Genomic DNA, 17,847 nt, shown 5'->3' on the forward strand with positions numbered 1-17,847 from the left:
TTCTGCATCCGGTTTAGGGCGACAATAATATACGCGATGAGCATCGAACTGGCCTGGCGGTAATTCCTCCGCTTTTTAACGTTGGGCAACAGTTCGTTTCGCACTCACCCCATCGACATTTGATTGCCAAATCCTACGGCGGAAACGGCAAGATGGCAACATCTTGCCGATATTTCTCAAGCCTTCAAGTGCTACAGGATTGGCAGGAGTCTCAAGACGACCTCCAAATATCGCGCGCGCCTCTTCGTCGACGTCACCGGTATCCAGACCGCATATTCAGTCCTCGTCTTCTCGTCTGCCACGACTTCAAAGGTGGGTACAGTGCGGACGAAGATGCTTTGTTCCAAGGGTACTTCCCGCACAAGACTGGCACCGCGTATTGGGCGCGAGCCTTGGCGTTGATTGATACTTTTGTGTATTTCTCACACAAGAGGGTTGCCGTGCCGCCAGTTGCTTGGACTAATGCATGTCATAAGTCTGGTGTGAGGTGCTTGGGGACAGTTATCTTTGAGCATGACAGTAGCGTGTCGGACGCGCGATTGCTATTGACACCGAATCCCGCGGGGACCGGGTACTTGTACGCAGATATATTTACTCGACTAGCGAAGCATTACGGATTTGACGGGTACTTGCTAAACATGGAAACAACGATGGGAAGTCCTGCTGAGGCGAGGGAATTGCTCCACTTTATCGAATATTTAAAATTTTGTCTACATAAGGTGGTAGGTCCCGAAGCGCGGGTAATTTGGTACGATTCCCTCACCTCAGATAACAGGGTCGACTATCAAGATGCCTTAAATATGACCACGCTTCCGTTCTTTCGTGCGGCAGGTGGGCTCTTTACGAATTACTTTTGGGAAGACAGACAGGTGTTTGAAGGTGCGCAATTGGCGGGGATGTTGTTCCGACTTGATCTGTGGACTGGATTGGACGTGTGGGGACGAAATGTGCAGTATCCGGCAAAATGGGAGATTGGAAAAGCATTAGGCCGGATAGAGGCTTCTGGAACAAGCTTGGCTTTGTTTGCACCGGCTTGGTATGTGTGTTTGACTCAGGTTAACGGTCTCAAGTTAACAAATGTGCAGGGTATATGAAGAGCTTGGATCGAAGGATTTTGAGACCAATGACTTTTCATTTTGGTACGATAAAGTCGACAATGAGACCAGTGAGTATAGATGTAAGATGTCGTCAGGTATAAGTTAACTAACACAGTTAGAGCGCAATATTAGTATTTCAGAATTCATACGGCCACACCCAGTACCCGTATTGCAGACGGAAAACTATCAGATGTTTTATACGTCGTTCAACACTGGCCATGGTCAGAAGTTCTTTGTCAATGGCAAGGCGGAGTATCTCGAGCCTTGGGTCAGTCAAAGCCTGCAAACAGCATTACCGACTTATCCTCACACATCGCATTCTCCGTATCTAGAGTCGTACAACAGACGACTGTTGCAGCAGCACATTTCGACGGCGCTTCCAGGAACATTTAAAACTTCTTGGAATATCGACTACACGCTCGGTTTCTACGGAGGTTCGAGTCTGAAGTTCACATCGGACCCCTACAACCAGTCGCCATATTTTGACGCCATCTTTTCATCAGCACCCCAACATTCTATCTCGTCACGACAAATTCCGTCACCTCCGACATCGCCGTCCCGGTCGATTAACGGCACCCTTCGGCGCATGACCTCCTCCTACCAACTCCGCCAGCCACGTGTCTTTGTGACCCCATTATTCCTCCTCGACTTTGTCCTGCAACCATCTACACCATTCATCTTCTTCGTAACTTTTATGAAATGCTCGAAAGGCGACGTGAAAATCAGACTCTCGGGCCGTTGGTTGCTCGTGACCCGCCAAGCGCACGGCACCACGTGCTATGATGAACTTGATTCCGATACTCCACATGATATTTATGCCGAGGCACCGGCATTTGAGGCGGATTTGTCGGGATCGGTATTGGATTCCTGGGTACGGAAGTCGTTTAGCTTTAAAGTTCCTGGACGACCACCGATTTGCTCCAAGTCGGGACAGTCTGGCATCCCAGAAGGCGCTCAAGTGGAAACGGAAAGATGGCATGGGATTAGACTGCCGAGGTTCTTGTTTCAAATTAACCATCTTGATATTGAATGCGGCGAGAATTTCTCCGGATCAATTTATTTGGGGAGTATCTTGCTACTTAGCAAGCATGCGGCCGCAGTAGCTCAGCACGATGCAGAAGCCATTGCGCCGAGCGTGACTGCGCCTGTTCGGGTTACTAACGTGCGCGTGGGGAGTTATGAGAACGCGAAGGCGTTGAGATGGGATGAAGATCATGAGACTACTGAGTGGATTGTGTATGTGAACGGACGGATGATAGGCGTCGCATGTGCGCCTGGATTGGTGCTGTCTGACGAGGTGATCAAGGTTCCGGAAGAGACCTTGACGGAGGCCTTTAGCAGTATGACAATCACTAGCATGGCTAGTGATTCGTCAGATCGAACGAAAGTTACCTCTTCTGAAATCCCTGTCGTGAATTTAAGAGTGCGCATCGACGCGGTCGGTTGTGGTGGTACCATAGTTAAAGGAGTTGAACAAATTGTTTCTGTTTAATAGCATTAGGCTAATTTGGCATTTTGTTCCTTATATTGCATTGTTGAGGTGTTGGTGCAGGTTACTTCATTGAATTAATAGTTTTTGGTATTAACAAGTCGGCATTATGGTGCGGGAATGCAAGAACCGATTATTACAAGAAAATGACAAAAAAAACGACTATGTAAAATCTATTATATAGCATGCGTAATTTTATTAAACTCGCTCCAATTCCAAACATTCTGGCAGCCGTCGATGTGATTTGTGCGTTTTTCACGACAATTGCCCCGCCGCCTTGTCTTCATAGCCTCGGGAATATGATTCAATGTAATGAGTGTCACTATGTACCATCCATTGAATGATAACCTCTCCAGAAGGGCCAATATACCAGCCAGGTCGAGTGCGTTCAGGCTTCATGTCGCCGAGGTTCGGCTTGTGAGTTTTGTTCCGTGTTGGTTCGAACATGTGTTTGATATCCTCCGTTACAGACTGTAAGTACAATAAGCCACCAACAAAATGTCAGTGCTCGAAAGTTGAATATAGTCCTCTTTGGCTATACCTTGACTTTCCACCGCCATTTCCAATCCAGCAAAGCCCACCTCGACGCCGTGATAGACGCCAACCCAGAAAACAGGACTGCAGCATAAAACCCTATCAGTACTTGTGGCGTAGTGGACTGGAGCAACTCTCCCCCCACAGGCACCGTTAGCAAGACCCCAAAGGCAGCCACACTGTACAAAGTGCCATAAAACCGTCCATACTCCTCGGTACGCCACAGCTGCCCCGCACAAACAGGCGCAAGAGATAACCAGCCTCCAGATCCAAATCCAAAAAGCGAAACAACCACGTAGAGGGTGGCTTCATTACGATCACCTACAGGCTACCAGACCACCCCCATCGCCGTTAAAGTGACTATGATCAACAACAACAAAATATTGAACCTTCCGATCTTATCCGCCGCCAACCCTGGCACTGTCCTCCCTAAAAACTACAGCTGTTCAGAATCGCTAGAGAATAAAACTGTGTATCGGGCCCAAAATTCGCGAACCGGACATATGTCGGCAGTAATGCCGCACAACCAAAGACAATAAACTCGAAAGAAAACACACCGACAGCAAGGAAGAAAAGTCGTGGAGATGAGAAAACCTTAAAGTCAACAACGGCTCTTGCTAATGGAGCCTTTGGTGATCGTCCCTGGACGATAAAAGACCCCAAAGGCATAACAACCCAGAGCTAGGAATGCGACAATTCAGATAGATCATGCCCAGCCATACCGTGGGAAAAGGCTGCGGAGGATCAGCGGAATTCCAATGGATGAGCCGCCCATGCAGACTCCCGATTGTAGAACCAGTGGCTCAGCACCGTAATGGAGACACTGGTGATGATCGCGGAGGAAATTCCTCCACATATACTTAGGCAGAGTATGAAGTGCCAGTATTTCTGGCATTGGGCGAGGAGGATATAAGAGGTGAAACTTGCGGTCGTTCCGCAGAGCAGCAGATAACGTGGCCCATATCGGTCAAAGAGAGGTCCGACTTGTACGCCGAGAAATAGTGTCAGAAAAACAAGGACGGCCGAAATCCATCCCACATCGCGGACACTATAGTTCGACAGCTGGTGTGTGCTGATATAGTCTTGTATAGAGCCAACTGGATGAAAATGTCAGTCATTTTGGTTGGGTGTACTTGAACGGGGCTCGCAGTTGCGGTTTGGAAGCCGAAGGATGGGATCATCAAGAGGAATGAGCCTAAAAGACATCTCCATGCTTCCTTGCCTCCCCCAGGATAGTTTTCTCGACTAGCTTCAACAGGTAGATTTTCAGTGTCTCCGGGAATCACTTGGGTTGCTGGCACTGCTTGTGAAGTGATCGTTTCAGTTACAGAAGAAAGGTGCATTTCGTTAAAGTCCTTCCCACTCTCCCCATTTTAAACATGACGGTTTGCCCCCATGCGGGATTAGTCATTGACAGGGCGTGTCCGAGGGAGACACGCTAATTGGTTTTATAGAATCAAATTTATCGGCTGCCGTTATTCACTAAGAGCACGCCTTATCAGCTGGACCGGACCAGTATTTCCAGGGGTAGGGGTATTTTAGAAGACAAGCCGTGCGCTCCGCGGTGATCCAGTATTTCCAAACACTATGGGGATAATACCTGCCATGTTTATGGCATGAATGCGTCACAAGCGGTGTAGCTTTAGTATTGGGGGGTGTAGATTTATCTTGCCCCTTCTTTAAATTGGCACAAATTGAGCAGAGGCAGGGTTAGGGAAAAGATACTTAACGCAAGTATAACTAGTGCACGCTGGACGTAAATTGTTGTCAAACAAATATCCTTAATTTACAAACTCTTATATCCAAAGCATTCGTCATCAGTCAAAATAAATCTAATGCAAAAACCGGAAACCAGTGGTTCCATCCAACCCGTCAACCGTTTGTCCTGACTCAAGCTTCTTATTCAACCGTTTAAGCTGCCATCTCAACGTCGTGGCACCCGTCATACCCAAAAATGCAAATATAATGCAGACGGTAAAACCGACATAAAAATGCGGCGAGGAGCCCGTGTAAAACAAATAGGGCACGAAAATATTGGGGATGTTTCCACCGATATTGACGGTTGCGACCGCGGCCGCGCGTTTGATTGGTGGTCGCGGGACGGAATTGGACAGCCAGGCAAAGCCAAGAGCCCAGGAGTTGTAGATTTGTAGTAGGAGCATCATTGCGACGTAGCGGGGAGCTGTTTTGGTGGTTGAGATGCCGATCACGAATCCGACGAGGGAGAGACAAGGGCCCCACATCATGTGCCAGTAGCGTTCGCCGGTCTTGTCGGAGTGAAAACTGTTGATGACAGAGGTCACGGCAACCAAAAGCCACGGTGGGGCAGTCAAGAGGAGGGTTTTCGGTCTGTCAAACCCGAGGGAGTTCACGATCGTCGGGAACACTGTGTTGATACCTGCTGTGCCGGCGAAACAGAACATCATTTGCAAGAAGTTGAGGACCTTGGGGTCACGCACCGCCATTGTGAAGCCGACTAACGCGGACCGAAACTTGGACTGGGGAAGGACTTCGGCGGTCTCTAGCTCAGAATTAGGTGCGCTGTCATCGTCGCGCTGGCCGACATCCTCGATCATTCGCACGACAGCAAGAAGACGTTCCTCTTTCGACAGCCAGCGTGTAGTGGCTGGAAGATTGGGCAGGATTATCATGGAGATAAAGGCAATACCGATAGTAATGACACCTTCGATTAAGAACAGCCAGCGCCAGTCCGCGAGGCCATGGACACCGTTCAGGTATTCGAGCACGCCGTAAGCGATCAGACCTGAGAAAGCGCCGGAGAGCCAGGAGCCAACGACAAAGATTGCCCTATTAAACGTGAGCTCAAGTTACTGACTGACCAATCGTCAAGAGGCGGACATACGAACGCTTGGCAATCTCGAATCGAGTGTACCAGCAAGATAAGTAGAACATGACTCCAGGATAAAACGCGGCCTCGGCGAATCCAATCAGCAGCCGCACGACCAGCAAGCCGGTATAGCTATGAACGACACAAGTCAAAGTGGATAAGATGCCCCAGATGGCCATAGCGGACGGGAGATAGAGCCCAGGCCGGCCAACCTTTTCAAGGATAAGATTGGATGGGATCTGCATGGAGATGTAACCGACAAATAGGATGGACACGCAGGTGGAGTACTGAGTGCTCGTGAGATGCAAGTCCTTGACAAGCGAACCGAGTTTAGCGGCAGCGATGTTATTGCGATCAAGGTAGCTGGGCTGTTGTCAGCATAAGTCTAGCCATACCGAAGGAAAGGAGCACTTACTTCATGATATACATGAGAATGACACAGGGCAGAATGGCAATATCAATCTTCCTTTTGAGACGCTTCTCCATTGCCTCCCGCTCAGGAGAACCTTTTGGCGGAAGCGTTATGCCTTCGAACTCGCCTCCATAGAGCTGCGAAAGATCCAGGGACTGCTCGACATTGTGAATGGACGCCTTTTCGGCGGCGAACTCCTTTTCGGATGCCATTGCGAAGTGTGTTTGATGACGAGGGAAAACTGACGGAGATGAGGTATATCCTGAGGGCACATTCGTGAGTATATTTATATTTTAGTGTGGGTTCGCAGGACATTCGGATTAACTCCGCCTGCGCGGTTGACATGCGGGGCAAGCTCCACAATGCCTATTGACCTATTCTGGACACGTAGAGACAGGTAACTAATAACAAAATCTTGGCATGATAGGCACCAGGACAGTGGATCCCAGAACCAGGGGGTCGTGGGGGACAAAGGACCGTGCACGACGCCGCCGACCATTTTTTTCCGCATGTTTTGTGAGGCACAAAGATCAGCGGATCTCTCTCATTCGCCACTAAATCTTTGTCACGAGGCGAACAGCGATCACAAGGCTAGTTCGCCTGCGCCTTAAAGTGCGCCTTAGTTAACAACCCGTCTACTGCCAATACTATCAGCATATTCATTACCTTGACGCTTAGCTAACATGGGGCATGACAAAGCCCCATACTCTATGAAGATGGATATCGCAAGTGAAGGCAGTTGATGTCCGCCATGGCATTGATTCTTGGCCATAAGAAACTTCGTTGGGGGCGTTTATCGACTTGCCAGACCAGCATTGTTATCTTGTGCTAGAACATGGGGGTAGAAGCGGCGGAAAAACTCAATTTGCTACCCCACCTTTCGGAAAAACTCTCAGTTGACTCCCACTTTTTCCAGTACTAATTTGGATTGATTCGGCGTTGGGCTGCACAATTGTTCTCGGGGGCCCCCAAGCCGCGCCTATGCGGCATCGTACCGCCGATCTTTGATATGCATTCCCCGCATTCTGTTGAGTTCACCCGACTACTCGATTGTGGGGGGACAATTAAATTCGCTATCGCGCTTGTCGTCTCGTCTTCCATGCCAAGGTCATTCACGAAAGAATACTGATTGGCATAGATTATTCTATCAAACAGATCACAATCTGAATTCTCTTGTCGCTGCATGGTGTCGCTTGTGCTGCACCCAATTAGAACGACGCGGATCCAACCTAAACTTCCATAATCACGCGGTCGCAGCACAAGTCTTCCCAAGTCTAGCAATGTGATCGTCGACGACTTTCCGCTTCCGGATTAACTGATCTGGCGGCTCGATTGCGATGAACACTATAACGACAACGAGGACACGCGAGACAAAGTAAATGGACTCTACAAATTGCAAACTACACAATAGTGGTACGAAATTATTCTTAAGGTCTTACTACCAATATAACCTGATGTCCACTGACAAATGCGTACTCATCCATGTGCATGACAAGTAATATGACGTTTTCAAGTCATTCTCCTGCCACTGTTCAACAAGCTACAGGTAGACAAGACATCCATGCTGCTAAACCGATAAGGGTTTTGCAATCACAAAATTATGGCAAGTATTTGCCACAATGTCAATCAATGAAACTTGTAAGGACGCTGCGAATTTGCCATATTTATTGCAATACTGTGTCTTTCTGGTCAATTTCATGTTGCCGGAGATCGGCTTATAATCTCCGCTGGCCACTTGTACCAAACCCTTGAATGAAGCAATCCACGCAGAAAAATAATTGTAATAAAAGTACAACATACCAAATGTTACACCAAACGCCAGCAATCATGCCCACACCAATTTGGGGTTGGAGGGGAAATGTCGGTTTTATTTTTCGTACAACGCTTTACTCAGGGCCCACACAAATGACCACAGCAGACGCGGGGTCCATTCATCTTACCACGCCTCCTGGTAATCGCCAATTTCATCCGCATTGTGGAGCTGACTTTCACCTATACTGGATTGATAATAGGAGAGTTCATTTATTTTTCTGAATGCAATGTGGCCGGCGCAGACAAATCGGCTGGTTTGCCGGCGCGCATACCACGCAAGCTAAATGGAAAGCGTTCTCCTTTCTCACATACGACCAGATGTTACTCAACCCGGCAGTTAAATCTCCCACCGGGCACCAACATCCTAATGCTTTCTGCGAAATCAAGATCCAAACGGGGAAGTTAAGTATAGAATAAACACCACGCGGAGCCGTCCTTTTATGTGGTTCCCTCAGTGATTCATTTCGCCTGATACCAACCAAGACGAAGAACGACACCACCAACGCGTTCGGGTGGGTTTCGGCACGAAATCCTAGAAACGAACTCAAGGAACTGAACCAGACCAGACGCCGGCAGACTGATTCTGGCAACATAACTATAGATGTCTTTCCGAGAGAAGAACTGAGGAAATAATGGGCCAGGAGTCGAGAATCAGGTGCAGCGCACACCCTGACCTGACCTGACATAGACTTTGTATGCAACACATGCATAACATAGGAGACAAATATCGAGAAATTCATGAAGACCGTAAACCACGGAAATCGGAAACGTAAGGCGTCAATCACAACTATATATCGGAGCTATCGGAACGACGAGACATCGCGGACCGGAGTCCCACAATTCAGTTAAGAATCTGGAACGGAAAACTAGAACGGGTGAGATTGCTGCCACCTGGGATCAACCTGCAATAACATAGGCAAGGATCTGTATGCCGTTAGTATTCCGACTGTCATATCGTGCTGGACTTGTAGCTCATTCAAGGGTGGCGGTACAAAAGTGGCCCACTCTTCAAATTGGGCCATCTGCGACAGCTTCTACAGCAAATAAATCAGCGCTAAATCTTCTTGTCAATTAGTCATTCACATATATGTCCCAAAAATCTTGTGCTCAGAATCGCGGCCGCGAGAAATCCACCTAGCGCCAAACAAGGGCATGCGACTGCAACCGCGGTCCAGAGGAGCTTTTGGACTGGTCGTGTAAGTCACTAAAAATTTGGCTCGGTCATAGCAAACGCGCGCAACAGTGATACTAAAGCCGTACTTGTAATACTACTCTAGCCGAAGCATCACTTGCAGAAGTGCTTAATACTGTCCGCGAAATAATTTCATGATGAAATAGTTGATGAGCCTATTTACAAAATCTCCGCAGCATCCTTTGCCATAACAGTTTTATCCGTCAGCTCATCGACACGCTTCATATCATCGACCGTTCGGAGTCGAATCTGAACCCTGTATGAAAGCGAAGCAATGGGCTGCGGAATTTTTTTCCTTGCTACCTTTGCGTTTTTATACTACACGATATGGACGTTAATAATGGTATGACAGTGGTCTCCGCTATTGTTTTTTTGACAGCCGGGGTCGATGCTGATTATCAGGTATAGCCGTTCGTTGACACAACGCATCCCATTCAGAATGTCTTCCCACCGCGAGAATGGGCGATCAGAATTCCAGTGATGATACTATTACTGGCCGCGGGGATCATTGGTAGTTTTCTGGGCATTGTGATGGTGCGGTCGACTAAACCACGGGCAATACGGCAATAGTGATAATATGCATATTATTTGAAAAAGATTGTATGAGAGCGTGGCAATGGTGCCTCATAGACGGGCTCAGGAATAGGAGTGTATATTAGTGTACAGAATAACATTGTTTAGAACTGATGACAGCTGCCCATTTCGGAGCATGAGAATACCTATTTCGTCTGCACGACAGAAAGCCCTTCGATTGGCTCTCAGCTGAGACTTCATCTAGAGTTCGACTATGTATTCTGCGTCCCCACCCTGACTATGGATGGAAAAGGTTGCAAGCGCATGGGGACGGAGTATGTTGTTTGTCGCGATCACTGGGTGTCCGTGTCATAAAGGTATCCATAGGTCTCTTCTCTCTATTCGATGGAAATTAACTATCGCGAGGATCCTGCCGGGATGCGTGGTCGACGGATGGACTGATGGCAAAACACAGTGACACCGATGGTTGGACGGGCTTATGGCGGTTGAATAATTGACGCGCTATTTCGTGCAGGAACCAAAACCGCCAAACGGAGGTTTGAGAAAACGTCCGGTAGTGGAGATGGAAAGGAAATGTGGAGATACTTGAATAGCACGTCTGATGTATCGTATCATGGAAATATGTCCTTTTTGCATTTGGTCCACTTTGATTGTTATTACATACATTATACTATTACACCTGATAATTTACATTGTCTTCAGTAATTTTATTAGCCACATTTCAATAAATATGTAAACAGCCACCCGAACCTAACTATCACACTGAATGCCGATGTAATCATCTATTTGTTTGCTGTCATTGACATACCTCATTAATATGTGGCTTGCCAGCCAACTTTAGCTCTTTTAATAACCTGACGACTTACAAATCGCCAAACAATTCCTCGTCAGTCCCATCAATAATATCAGTAATTACGCCCGCGGCATCTATTTGCTCAAGCATCAGCCGCTTGGTCATACCTAGTATCCAGCGCAGAAATTTCTCAGACGCAAGTAGCACCGCTAGTGCACCGTAAGCTGCAGATAATAACGCCAGACCAGTAATTGCAATAAGTGGCGGGATACTGATGAAGCTGCTGAATACCGACCAGAAGTATAGATCTGTAATAATGAACCAGTGCAGGCCCGCACTCGACGCCGTGATGCCTAGTAAAGGGAAGATGGATGGCAAGCGGACATGAACTAGACACTCATGCACCTCATGATAAACAGTAGCTTTCAATGCACATCTATATAATCTAATTAGCAAAAGCGGAAGAATGGTTAGACAAGTCCCAAAATATCTACTCATAAGTCATAGTCCTAACTCCAAAATAGTCACGACCGGTGTCATCCACAAACGAGAGCACGCCGACCAGCGTAGCACCTGTAATCACAAACGCACACGACATGCCTACGACGACATCGACATATTCGGATAGCCAGAACTCTAGTTCTTGAATGCAGCCACTACGTGCCGCGACGCTAATGCTGCCTGTGGCACACTTCAATATTCTAGCTAAGCTTCCATCGATCAATTGCTGACGCCACTCCTCTGAAACACGACGTATCGCTGAGGTATACGCGGATCGTTTCTTCATGCTCTCTGACTGCGCCGACGATGACAAGAAAATTGGCTCCTGGGAATGTACATGAATTGGCTTCAGTGTGGCTTCAGCGAATGGGGATGTTGGCGATATGACACCTCCACCTCCAGGTCGAATTCTACGATTTCGGAGTGACCCAAAAGTAGCCGAGTGAATCGGACTGGGGGCTGGCGGTACAAGGCTCGGCGGAGACCGATTCTCCTTCTCCTCGTCGGAAGTCACGGTAGACGAATTCACGCTCAGCTGTCTAGACCTTTCTCGAACGGTCGTTTCAGAGTCTGCCGGAGGCGACAAAGTTGTGTATGGCTTTGTAACTGTGGGCGTCTGCTCTTCGCTAACGTCTTCAGCGGTCGTCTGGCCAGAGGCGTGGTGCTTGTGCTCAGCCTTAATGGAACGGTGTCCCAGTAGTTGTGGAATTTTATTGGTAGAAATTGTTGAAAACACTTGTCGACCGCTTGATGGTCTCGTTCGACCAACTCGTAGCACGTGAGGTACCTGACCTGGCACAGACATGGTCATGGCCTCGGCATTAAGCGAAACTTGCCCGTTAGCGAGAGGTTGAAATCCTTGCACAATAGACTGATATGTCGCGGCATTCTCGTATGACGTATGTGAACTCCCAGAGCTGACGCTGCGGACACTTGAGACACGACTTGCTGCGGGGACTGTTCTGTACTGTGCTTGTCCTGCCACGCTTGGTGTAAAAACTAATTCGCGTGCCTTTCCTGAGGCTTCACTTTCCAGCTCATCTAGTCGATCTAATTGGCCCTCAAATGATGTTTCCGCTGGAGAAAGCATTTCACTTAGTGGTTCGACATGAGGCAGCGACGCAGATGGTGAAGGCGGAAGTGACGTCGTCCGAAAAACATCTATGACTTCATCACTATCTGACGAATCGCTTTCGTGAAAATAGTAAGCAATAATAACATCTGTGTCCGATTGTAGTCCATCCTCTTGTGCCCTGTTAGGGGACGAGGGCTGAAATTCTGAGTTTGCAGTTTTGTCATCTAGAGTGTGGCCACTCGAAACCTCAGAGAGAGAAGCCTCGACCTCATCGCAACATGGACAAGCATAAGAGTAACTCTGAGAAGAATTACCAGAATCATAGACCTCGGTCACATCCTCCGAATGCTGATCGACAGCTTTCAACCGCTCGGTAACTTCATTTGAACTCACAACAGTACCATCGTCCCCTGCTTTCCAGCTCTTAATACTGTCACTATCTCTATCTAGATTCCGTGATTCGAATAGGCTGTCCACCTGCCTCTGCTCCTGTGCATCCGCCGAGTCTCTCTGGCAGTCATTAGCAGCCGCAATAGCGGCATCATTGCTTGGTTGATTGTCATATAGCATGGAAGATGAAACGACCGGGTACACTGCTGGATTAGAGTCTTCTTCACAACTAGATGAATCGCTGGAAGAATCATCAATATCCACATCGATCATTTCGCCCATATCCCCACTCTCGGCGGCCATGTTGTCTTTGTCTTCGATAAACTCTTCGTTCTCATTGCCGCCCACATCCTGATGAGATGCTTGCGCCTCCGCCTCTAACAAATTGCGAGGAGCCGAAGCTTTACCAACTGAGCCATGATAATAACGTACATATACTGGTTCCTCGTCGTCATCGTCATCAGCGTCATACACATAATCCCTGATGTCGTTACGTACGGCAAGTGCTCTCCTGACTTGATAAGTACTGGATTCCGCCGGATATATGCCTTCTGAGTAATCGCCCATCCTGGAGGTTGGAAGCGTGGAGGAATCTGATTCAGGTGGTCTCGTCGTCAACAGAGGAGAAGACTTACCCAGCGGAGGGGTGCACGTTATGACAAACAGCGAGTTACGTGATTGTAAACAATTTGAGTGCGCACAGAACTAGCGCTGAGAGCTAATTACACGTGCACCACACATTCCCCTAACCCGCATCAATTTTGCGGGCCTGAGCTTGTGCGGGCGGGGAGCCCAGTTCCTGGGGAAGAAAATTCTGATCGACGCCGTGACTCGCGAGGGGTTACGTCACAAGTGCCTCGATCTTCACTTTCCGTGCTCTAACATGAATTAGTGCACTACTTTCGTTTCCTTCAACTCTCTAACATTATTTAATGCACTACTTTCATTTCCTTCAACTCTGCTAAATCGATATGCTAGTGTTACTTTCTCCTTGACATTGAAGGCTCCCACTTGAGCACATCTACAGCTCTTGATCCGTCACTAATTTTGAAAGCTAACACGCGAATTATGCAGATCTCTATGGCTTCATAAGTCAGACGTCGAACTCATGTATCTTGCCTAGTTCTCCTCTTTCCAGCTACCTTTTTTGTTTTTCATCAAGCTGCATGACGAATTTGTTGTGTCTACGTTCGGTGGTCGTTGGTCTTGAAAGTTGTCGAGCTGTAAGTCATTCCGTTGCCGCACCGCTTGTGTTGCTAGCCATTTGGACAGGTTTTGACACAGCTATGCAGGATTTCCACGGGTATTGAGCGCATGCCACTATGAAGTTTATGTCTTGCTTATTCCCGCCATGAATCGTGTTCGCCTAGCGTCGGATTGCCGGTGCTAAAGGATCGCGGCACGCGGTAACGCATTGACATGGTAGACATTTTTTTGCATCTGGGGGCTAGAGGTTATAAACATGTTAAGGTAGTTACAACGTGTTTGCACGTCCAGCATCTCTTTGGATATCGTTAAGTAAGAATGGTGAGATTGTATTATTTCGCTTGAATGTTTCACGCTTGGAAAGCAGGCCAACAGATAAATAAAACGGAAAGCCTACTACCGATAGGACAAGAGATTGGTTATGGCGAAAAGAAAGCGGTGACGAGTTACGTTCAATTTTGGGATGTAAACTGTGGTGTTAAGTCATAGAAGAATAGCCCTGTGTTGGATCAGGTGCTTGACACAGTCGCTCTGGTGAGTTGCTTGTGTGTGGGTCGCTGCCTGCTCTTGATTTAGGGAGGTTAGCCCAGATTGATTTAGTGTTTCGTTTCGGGTAGCTGTCGTTTGAAGGCAGTACCATATGTACTCCATCCAATCGGGTGCAGTAATAACTGTGCGAGGCGCAGTTGGAATTTTTGCGGGTCATTCTAGACATGGCTTGAGGATTTTGCTGGTCAAGTTAGATTTGACTTAGTCCCAGTGTTCGCATGTGCATCAGCACTGGTAGTGGATGGGTTGTTTAGACCCTTACAGTCTGAAGCTGTGGTCCGTCTCAAGTCTGGACAGGCTGTGTCATCTAGTCAACGACTGGCAGACGTGTCAGGGGTGATTATTTGTGTGCAGCTGTGTGGACTGGATGGGTCATGGTCAGACAACGAAGAAAAATAAAAAGAGGGATCTCGAGACATGGTGTGGAAGCCTGATGGGAGGACGAGAGTGGAAGTTACCAGCGTTCCGTCGCAGATACGGATTCTCAGTTGGGGCAGTTGGCAGCATTTAATGGGCATTGATAGACGTATCTGGGCAGGTTATATGGAGACAGCTGTTTTGGCTATGAATTTTGTGTTATTGGGATATTGGTGACTGATGGGATGACGAGAACGGCAGTGCCTATTGACTCGGTAAGTGCTATTTCAGTTGTCGCTGTGGATGTCGAGAGTGGAGAGATCTGAGTGGCGGCAAGGTAAGTTGCGATTTGCAGACGTTGATTTGCTATATTCTTCTTGACGGGAACTCAGGATGTTTAAGTGAAGAACGACGGTGTGAATTTATTTATAATCTAGATCTCTATGTACGCCACAAATATATGTACACCAGATGAAATGCCGCTTGTCGCTAAGAAATCCTTGTTCCATTCGGGACAGCCCGCTCGATACTCAACAACGTGATGACGCCGTCCCCATTTCCATCCGCGCCCAACACAAGGACCTGGCTGTTAACGCCGGCAATTCTGCGGCCGCCCAAATTGACGGCAGCAATAATTTGCCGGCCGACCAACTCGTGCGGTTTGTAATAATGGGTTATCTGGGCTGAGCTCGTCTTCGTGCCGATCACGGGGCCAAAGTCGATGGCCAGCTTGTACGCGGGCTTGCGTGCTTTCGCGCTGGGCGACGCGGCCGTAATGGTGCCGACGCGGAGGTCAAGCGCGGCGAAGTGGGACGTGGGCACGTCTGGAAGATGGCCGTCTTGCAGCTGCGGTTCATCTTGGGCGGGATCTGACGGTGTTGAAGGTGTAGACGTCATCGCAACTGGTGTACTTTGAAGCCTGCTCGAAAGAAGCCTGCTCACAGTGGAACGCAGATGGCCAGATATATATAGTCTAATGCCGAAGTCGTAAACCAAAACACCAAAATGATGCAATTGTCTTAAACAAGGTGCTCGTCGTAATGCAACAAATCTATACACCAGCATCTAAAACCGCCCCGGGGTATCTAAATCCTGTTTTTTTTGATGACCATTGCTGGGCGTCAGTCGGTTGATAGAACAACAATTACGCCAGAAGTGGAGCGCAACAGTGTGTCTGTCACGTGCACTTGTTCTGGAATTGATGAGGTGGTTCTGCGGGCTTCGAGCGCCGCGCGTTCAAACAACGAAATTTTGCAAGGAACCGAGGGAGCAATAGAGCAAGTTTAGCACTGATCGATCCGTGGCATTAGATTCGAATTACGAGTCGTCTAGAGTCTAGAGTATAGACTTATAGGAATATTTCTTCGGGATTGCCGTGCAACAGTACGTCTCGCAGCGGACCCACTCTGAGAAGCACTAAGATGGAAGACGAGGAACTGGCGCCTACGCTTCAGAATATTTTAGATCAGCGGAGCCTGCGGTGGATTTTTGTTGGTGGTAAAGGCGGTGTAGGAAAGACTACGACATCATGCTCACTTGCTGTTCAACTTGCGCAGCGTCGGAACAATGTGCTGTTAATTAGTACAGGTGCGTAGGGCAGACTCGAGTTAAGCATGGCGGTGGGACGCAGAAGCGATGCTAACCGTTGTGGCAGATCCCGCGCATAATTTATCGGACGCATTCGGCCAGCAGTTTGGCAAGGAAGCCCGGAAGGTCGAGGGCATTCCGAATCTGTCGGCGATGGAGATTGATCCGTCCGGCTCGATCCAGGAGATGATCGAGCAAGCAAACGCACAGAATAATGGGATGTCGAACATCATGCAAGACCTCGCGTTCTCGATCCCGGGCGTGGACGAGGCGATGTCGTTCGCGGAGGTGATGAAGCAGGTCAAGTCGACTGATTTCGATGTGATCGTATTCGACACCGCACCGACGGGTCATACATTGCGGTTTTTATCGTTCCCGACGGTGTTGGAGAAGGCGTTGGCGAAGGTGTCGGAGCTTAGTGGCAGATTTGGACCGATGCTAAATGGGCTGCTGGGCGCACAGGCGGGTGGTGGTGGCGCGGATGGGGACATGTTTGCCAAGTTGGAGAGCATGAGAGCGACGATCAATGAGGTCAACACGCAGTTCAAGGATCCGGATTTGACAACGTTTATATGCGTATGTATTCCAGAGTTCTTGTCGCTGTACGAGACGGAGCGCATGATTCAAGAACTGTCGTCGTACCACATTGATGTTCATTGCATTGTTGTCAACCAGCTGCTGTATCCAGCAAAGAGTGAGTCCCATGATTGTATTTATGGCTGGACGTCGCATGCGAGGATGAGCTAGCTAACGCAGACAGGCTCGACGTGCGCACAGTGTAATGCGAGGTACAAGATGCAGCAGAAGTACGTTGAGCAGATCCAGGACCTGTACGAGGGCGACTTCCATATCGTCAAGCTGCCACAGCTGACTGACGAGGTACGGGGCACGGCGAAGATCAAGACATTTTCACAGATGCTTATAGAGCCATACGTGCCACCTAGCGAGTAGCGCAGGGTTTACGGTTGTACAGCGAGTGTAAAAGTTGGTTATGGGCGTGAATGTGGTGATGTTGTTGGCGATTGCGAGCTTGCATTAGTCTTTATGACGATGACTCAATCAATGAACGAATAATACAGTGTGGTAGTTCGTGGCAAACGTAGTCTAGTAGTAGTAGTAGTAGTTGTATCGGCGGATCCCGGAGGACTAGAGCGGCTGTTTCCGCATGCGCGGGTAGCTGGCAGGCTCGGATCCGAGGCTGTCGACCCATCACGTGCGTGGATTTGCATCAGGTCGATGCTGTCGCCATGTGAATGCAAAAGTGCATGGCCGTTAGAATTCAGTGATCAAGCTTTATGCTAACTGCATTCCTCAGTTCGTTGTGAAGAATGAAGAAATATAGAGTTTATAGCTCGCACTAGTGCGAGCTTAACGCACTCTTGACACAAGGACTCGTTTCTCAGCATGGCCGACGCAACGCCGAGGCTTGCTGCGGAGTGCTAGGAGTAGGGAATTGCGTAGTTCTGCCTGG

At 48.4% G+C, this 17,847-nt stretch overlaps 7 protein-coding genes across 7 annotated transcripts; 3 read left to right on the top strand and 4 right to left on the bottom strand.

The window, feature by feature from the left end:
• The first annotated feature begins 79 nt into the window (after nt 1-79).
• V1508DRAFT_417079 (glycosyl hydrolase family 85-domain-containing protein) lies at nt 80-2,762 on the top strand. The gene is made up of 3 exons (XM_066940294.1): nt 80-1,036; nt 1,086-1,165; nt 1,217-2,762. The coding sequence occupies exons 1-3, from the start codon at nt 153-155 to the stop codon at nt 2,587-2,589; spliced, it is 2,337 nt and encodes a 778-aa protein (XP_066795929.1). The 5' UTR covers nt 80-152; the 3' UTR covers nt 2,590-2,762.
• A 1,133-nt stretch (nt 2,763-3,895) lies between these two features.
• On the bottom strand, nt 3,896-4,626 carry V1508DRAFT_417081 (uncharacterized protein). The gene has a single exon (XM_066940295.1). The coding sequence runs from the start codon at nt 4,461-4,463 to the stop codon at nt 4,125-4,127; it is 339 nt and encodes a 112-aa protein (XP_066795930.1). The 5' UTR covers nt 4,464-4,626; the 3' UTR covers nt 3,896-4,124.
• Nucleotides 4,627-4,952: 326 nt separating this feature from the next.
• Nucleotides 4,953-6,454, bottom strand: V1508DRAFT_354447 (major facilitator superfamily domain-containing protein; the record flags this gene model as incomplete). The annotated part of the gene is made up of 3 exons (XM_066936915.1): nt 4,953-5,928; nt 5,984-6,331; nt 6,384-6,454. 3 exons carry the CDS (start codon nt 6,452-6,454, stop codon nt 4,953-4,955), a joined length of 1,395 nt encoding a protein of 464 aa, XP_066795931.1.
• Nucleotides 6,455-9,255: 2,801 nt separating this feature from the next.
• Nucleotides 9,256-10,078, top strand: V1508DRAFT_120614 (dolichol phosphate-mannose biosynthesis regulatory). Its single transcript, XM_066935918.1, has 3 exons — nt 9,256-9,388; nt 9,470-9,727; nt 9,793-10,078. The coding sequence occupies exons 2-3, from the start codon at nt 9,659-9,661 to the stop codon at nt 9,952-9,954; spliced, it is 231 nt and encodes a 76-aa protein (XP_066795932.1). The 5' UTR covers nt 9,256-9,388; nt 9,470-9,658; the 3' UTR covers nt 9,955-10,078.
• Nucleotides 10,079-10,544: 466 nt separating this feature from the next.
• Nucleotides 10,545-13,357, bottom strand: V1508DRAFT_417090 (uncharacterized protein). Its single transcript, XM_066940296.1, has 2 exons — nt 11,206-13,357; nt 10,545-11,147 (listed from the first exon to the last, which is right to left on the bottom strand). Exons 1-2 carry the CDS (start codon nt 13,242-13,244, stop codon nt 10,781-10,783), a joined length of 2,406 nt encoding a protein of 801 aa, XP_066795933.1. The 5' UTR covers nt 13,245-13,357; the 3' UTR covers nt 10,545-10,780.
• A 1,828-nt stretch (nt 13,358-15,185) lies between these two features.
• Nucleotides 15,186-15,909, bottom strand: V1508DRAFT_417092 (uncharacterized protein). Its single transcript, XM_066940297.1, has one exon. The coding sequence runs from the start codon at nt 15,852-15,854 to the stop codon at nt 15,279-15,281; it is 576 nt and encodes a 191-aa protein (XP_066795934.1). The 5' UTR covers nt 15,855-15,909; the 3' UTR covers nt 15,186-15,278.
• Nucleotides 15,910-16,030: 121 nt separating this feature from the next.
• V1508DRAFT_386169 (anion-transporting ATPase-like domain-containing protein) lies at nt 16,031-17,520 on the top strand. Its single transcript, XM_066937814.1, has 3 exons — nt 16,031-16,376; nt 16,444-17,070; nt 17,137-17,520. Exons 1-3 carry the CDS (start codon nt 16,211-16,213, stop codon nt 17,325-17,327), a joined length of 984 nt encoding a protein of 327 aa, XP_066795935.1. The 5' UTR covers nt 16,031-16,210; the 3' UTR covers nt 17,328-17,520.
• The last annotated feature ends 327 nt before the right edge of the window (nt 17,521-17,847 follow it).

This window comes from Lipomyces doorenjongii (assembly GCF_038497915.1).
Source record: "Lipomyces doorenjongii strain NRRL Y-27504 unplaced genomic scaffold V1508scaffold_23, whole genome shotgun sequence".
NCBI classification, from domain to species: domain Eukaryota; kingdom Fungi; phylum Ascomycota; class Lipomycetes; order Lipomycetales; family Lipomycetaceae; genus Lipomyces; species Lipomyces doorenjongii.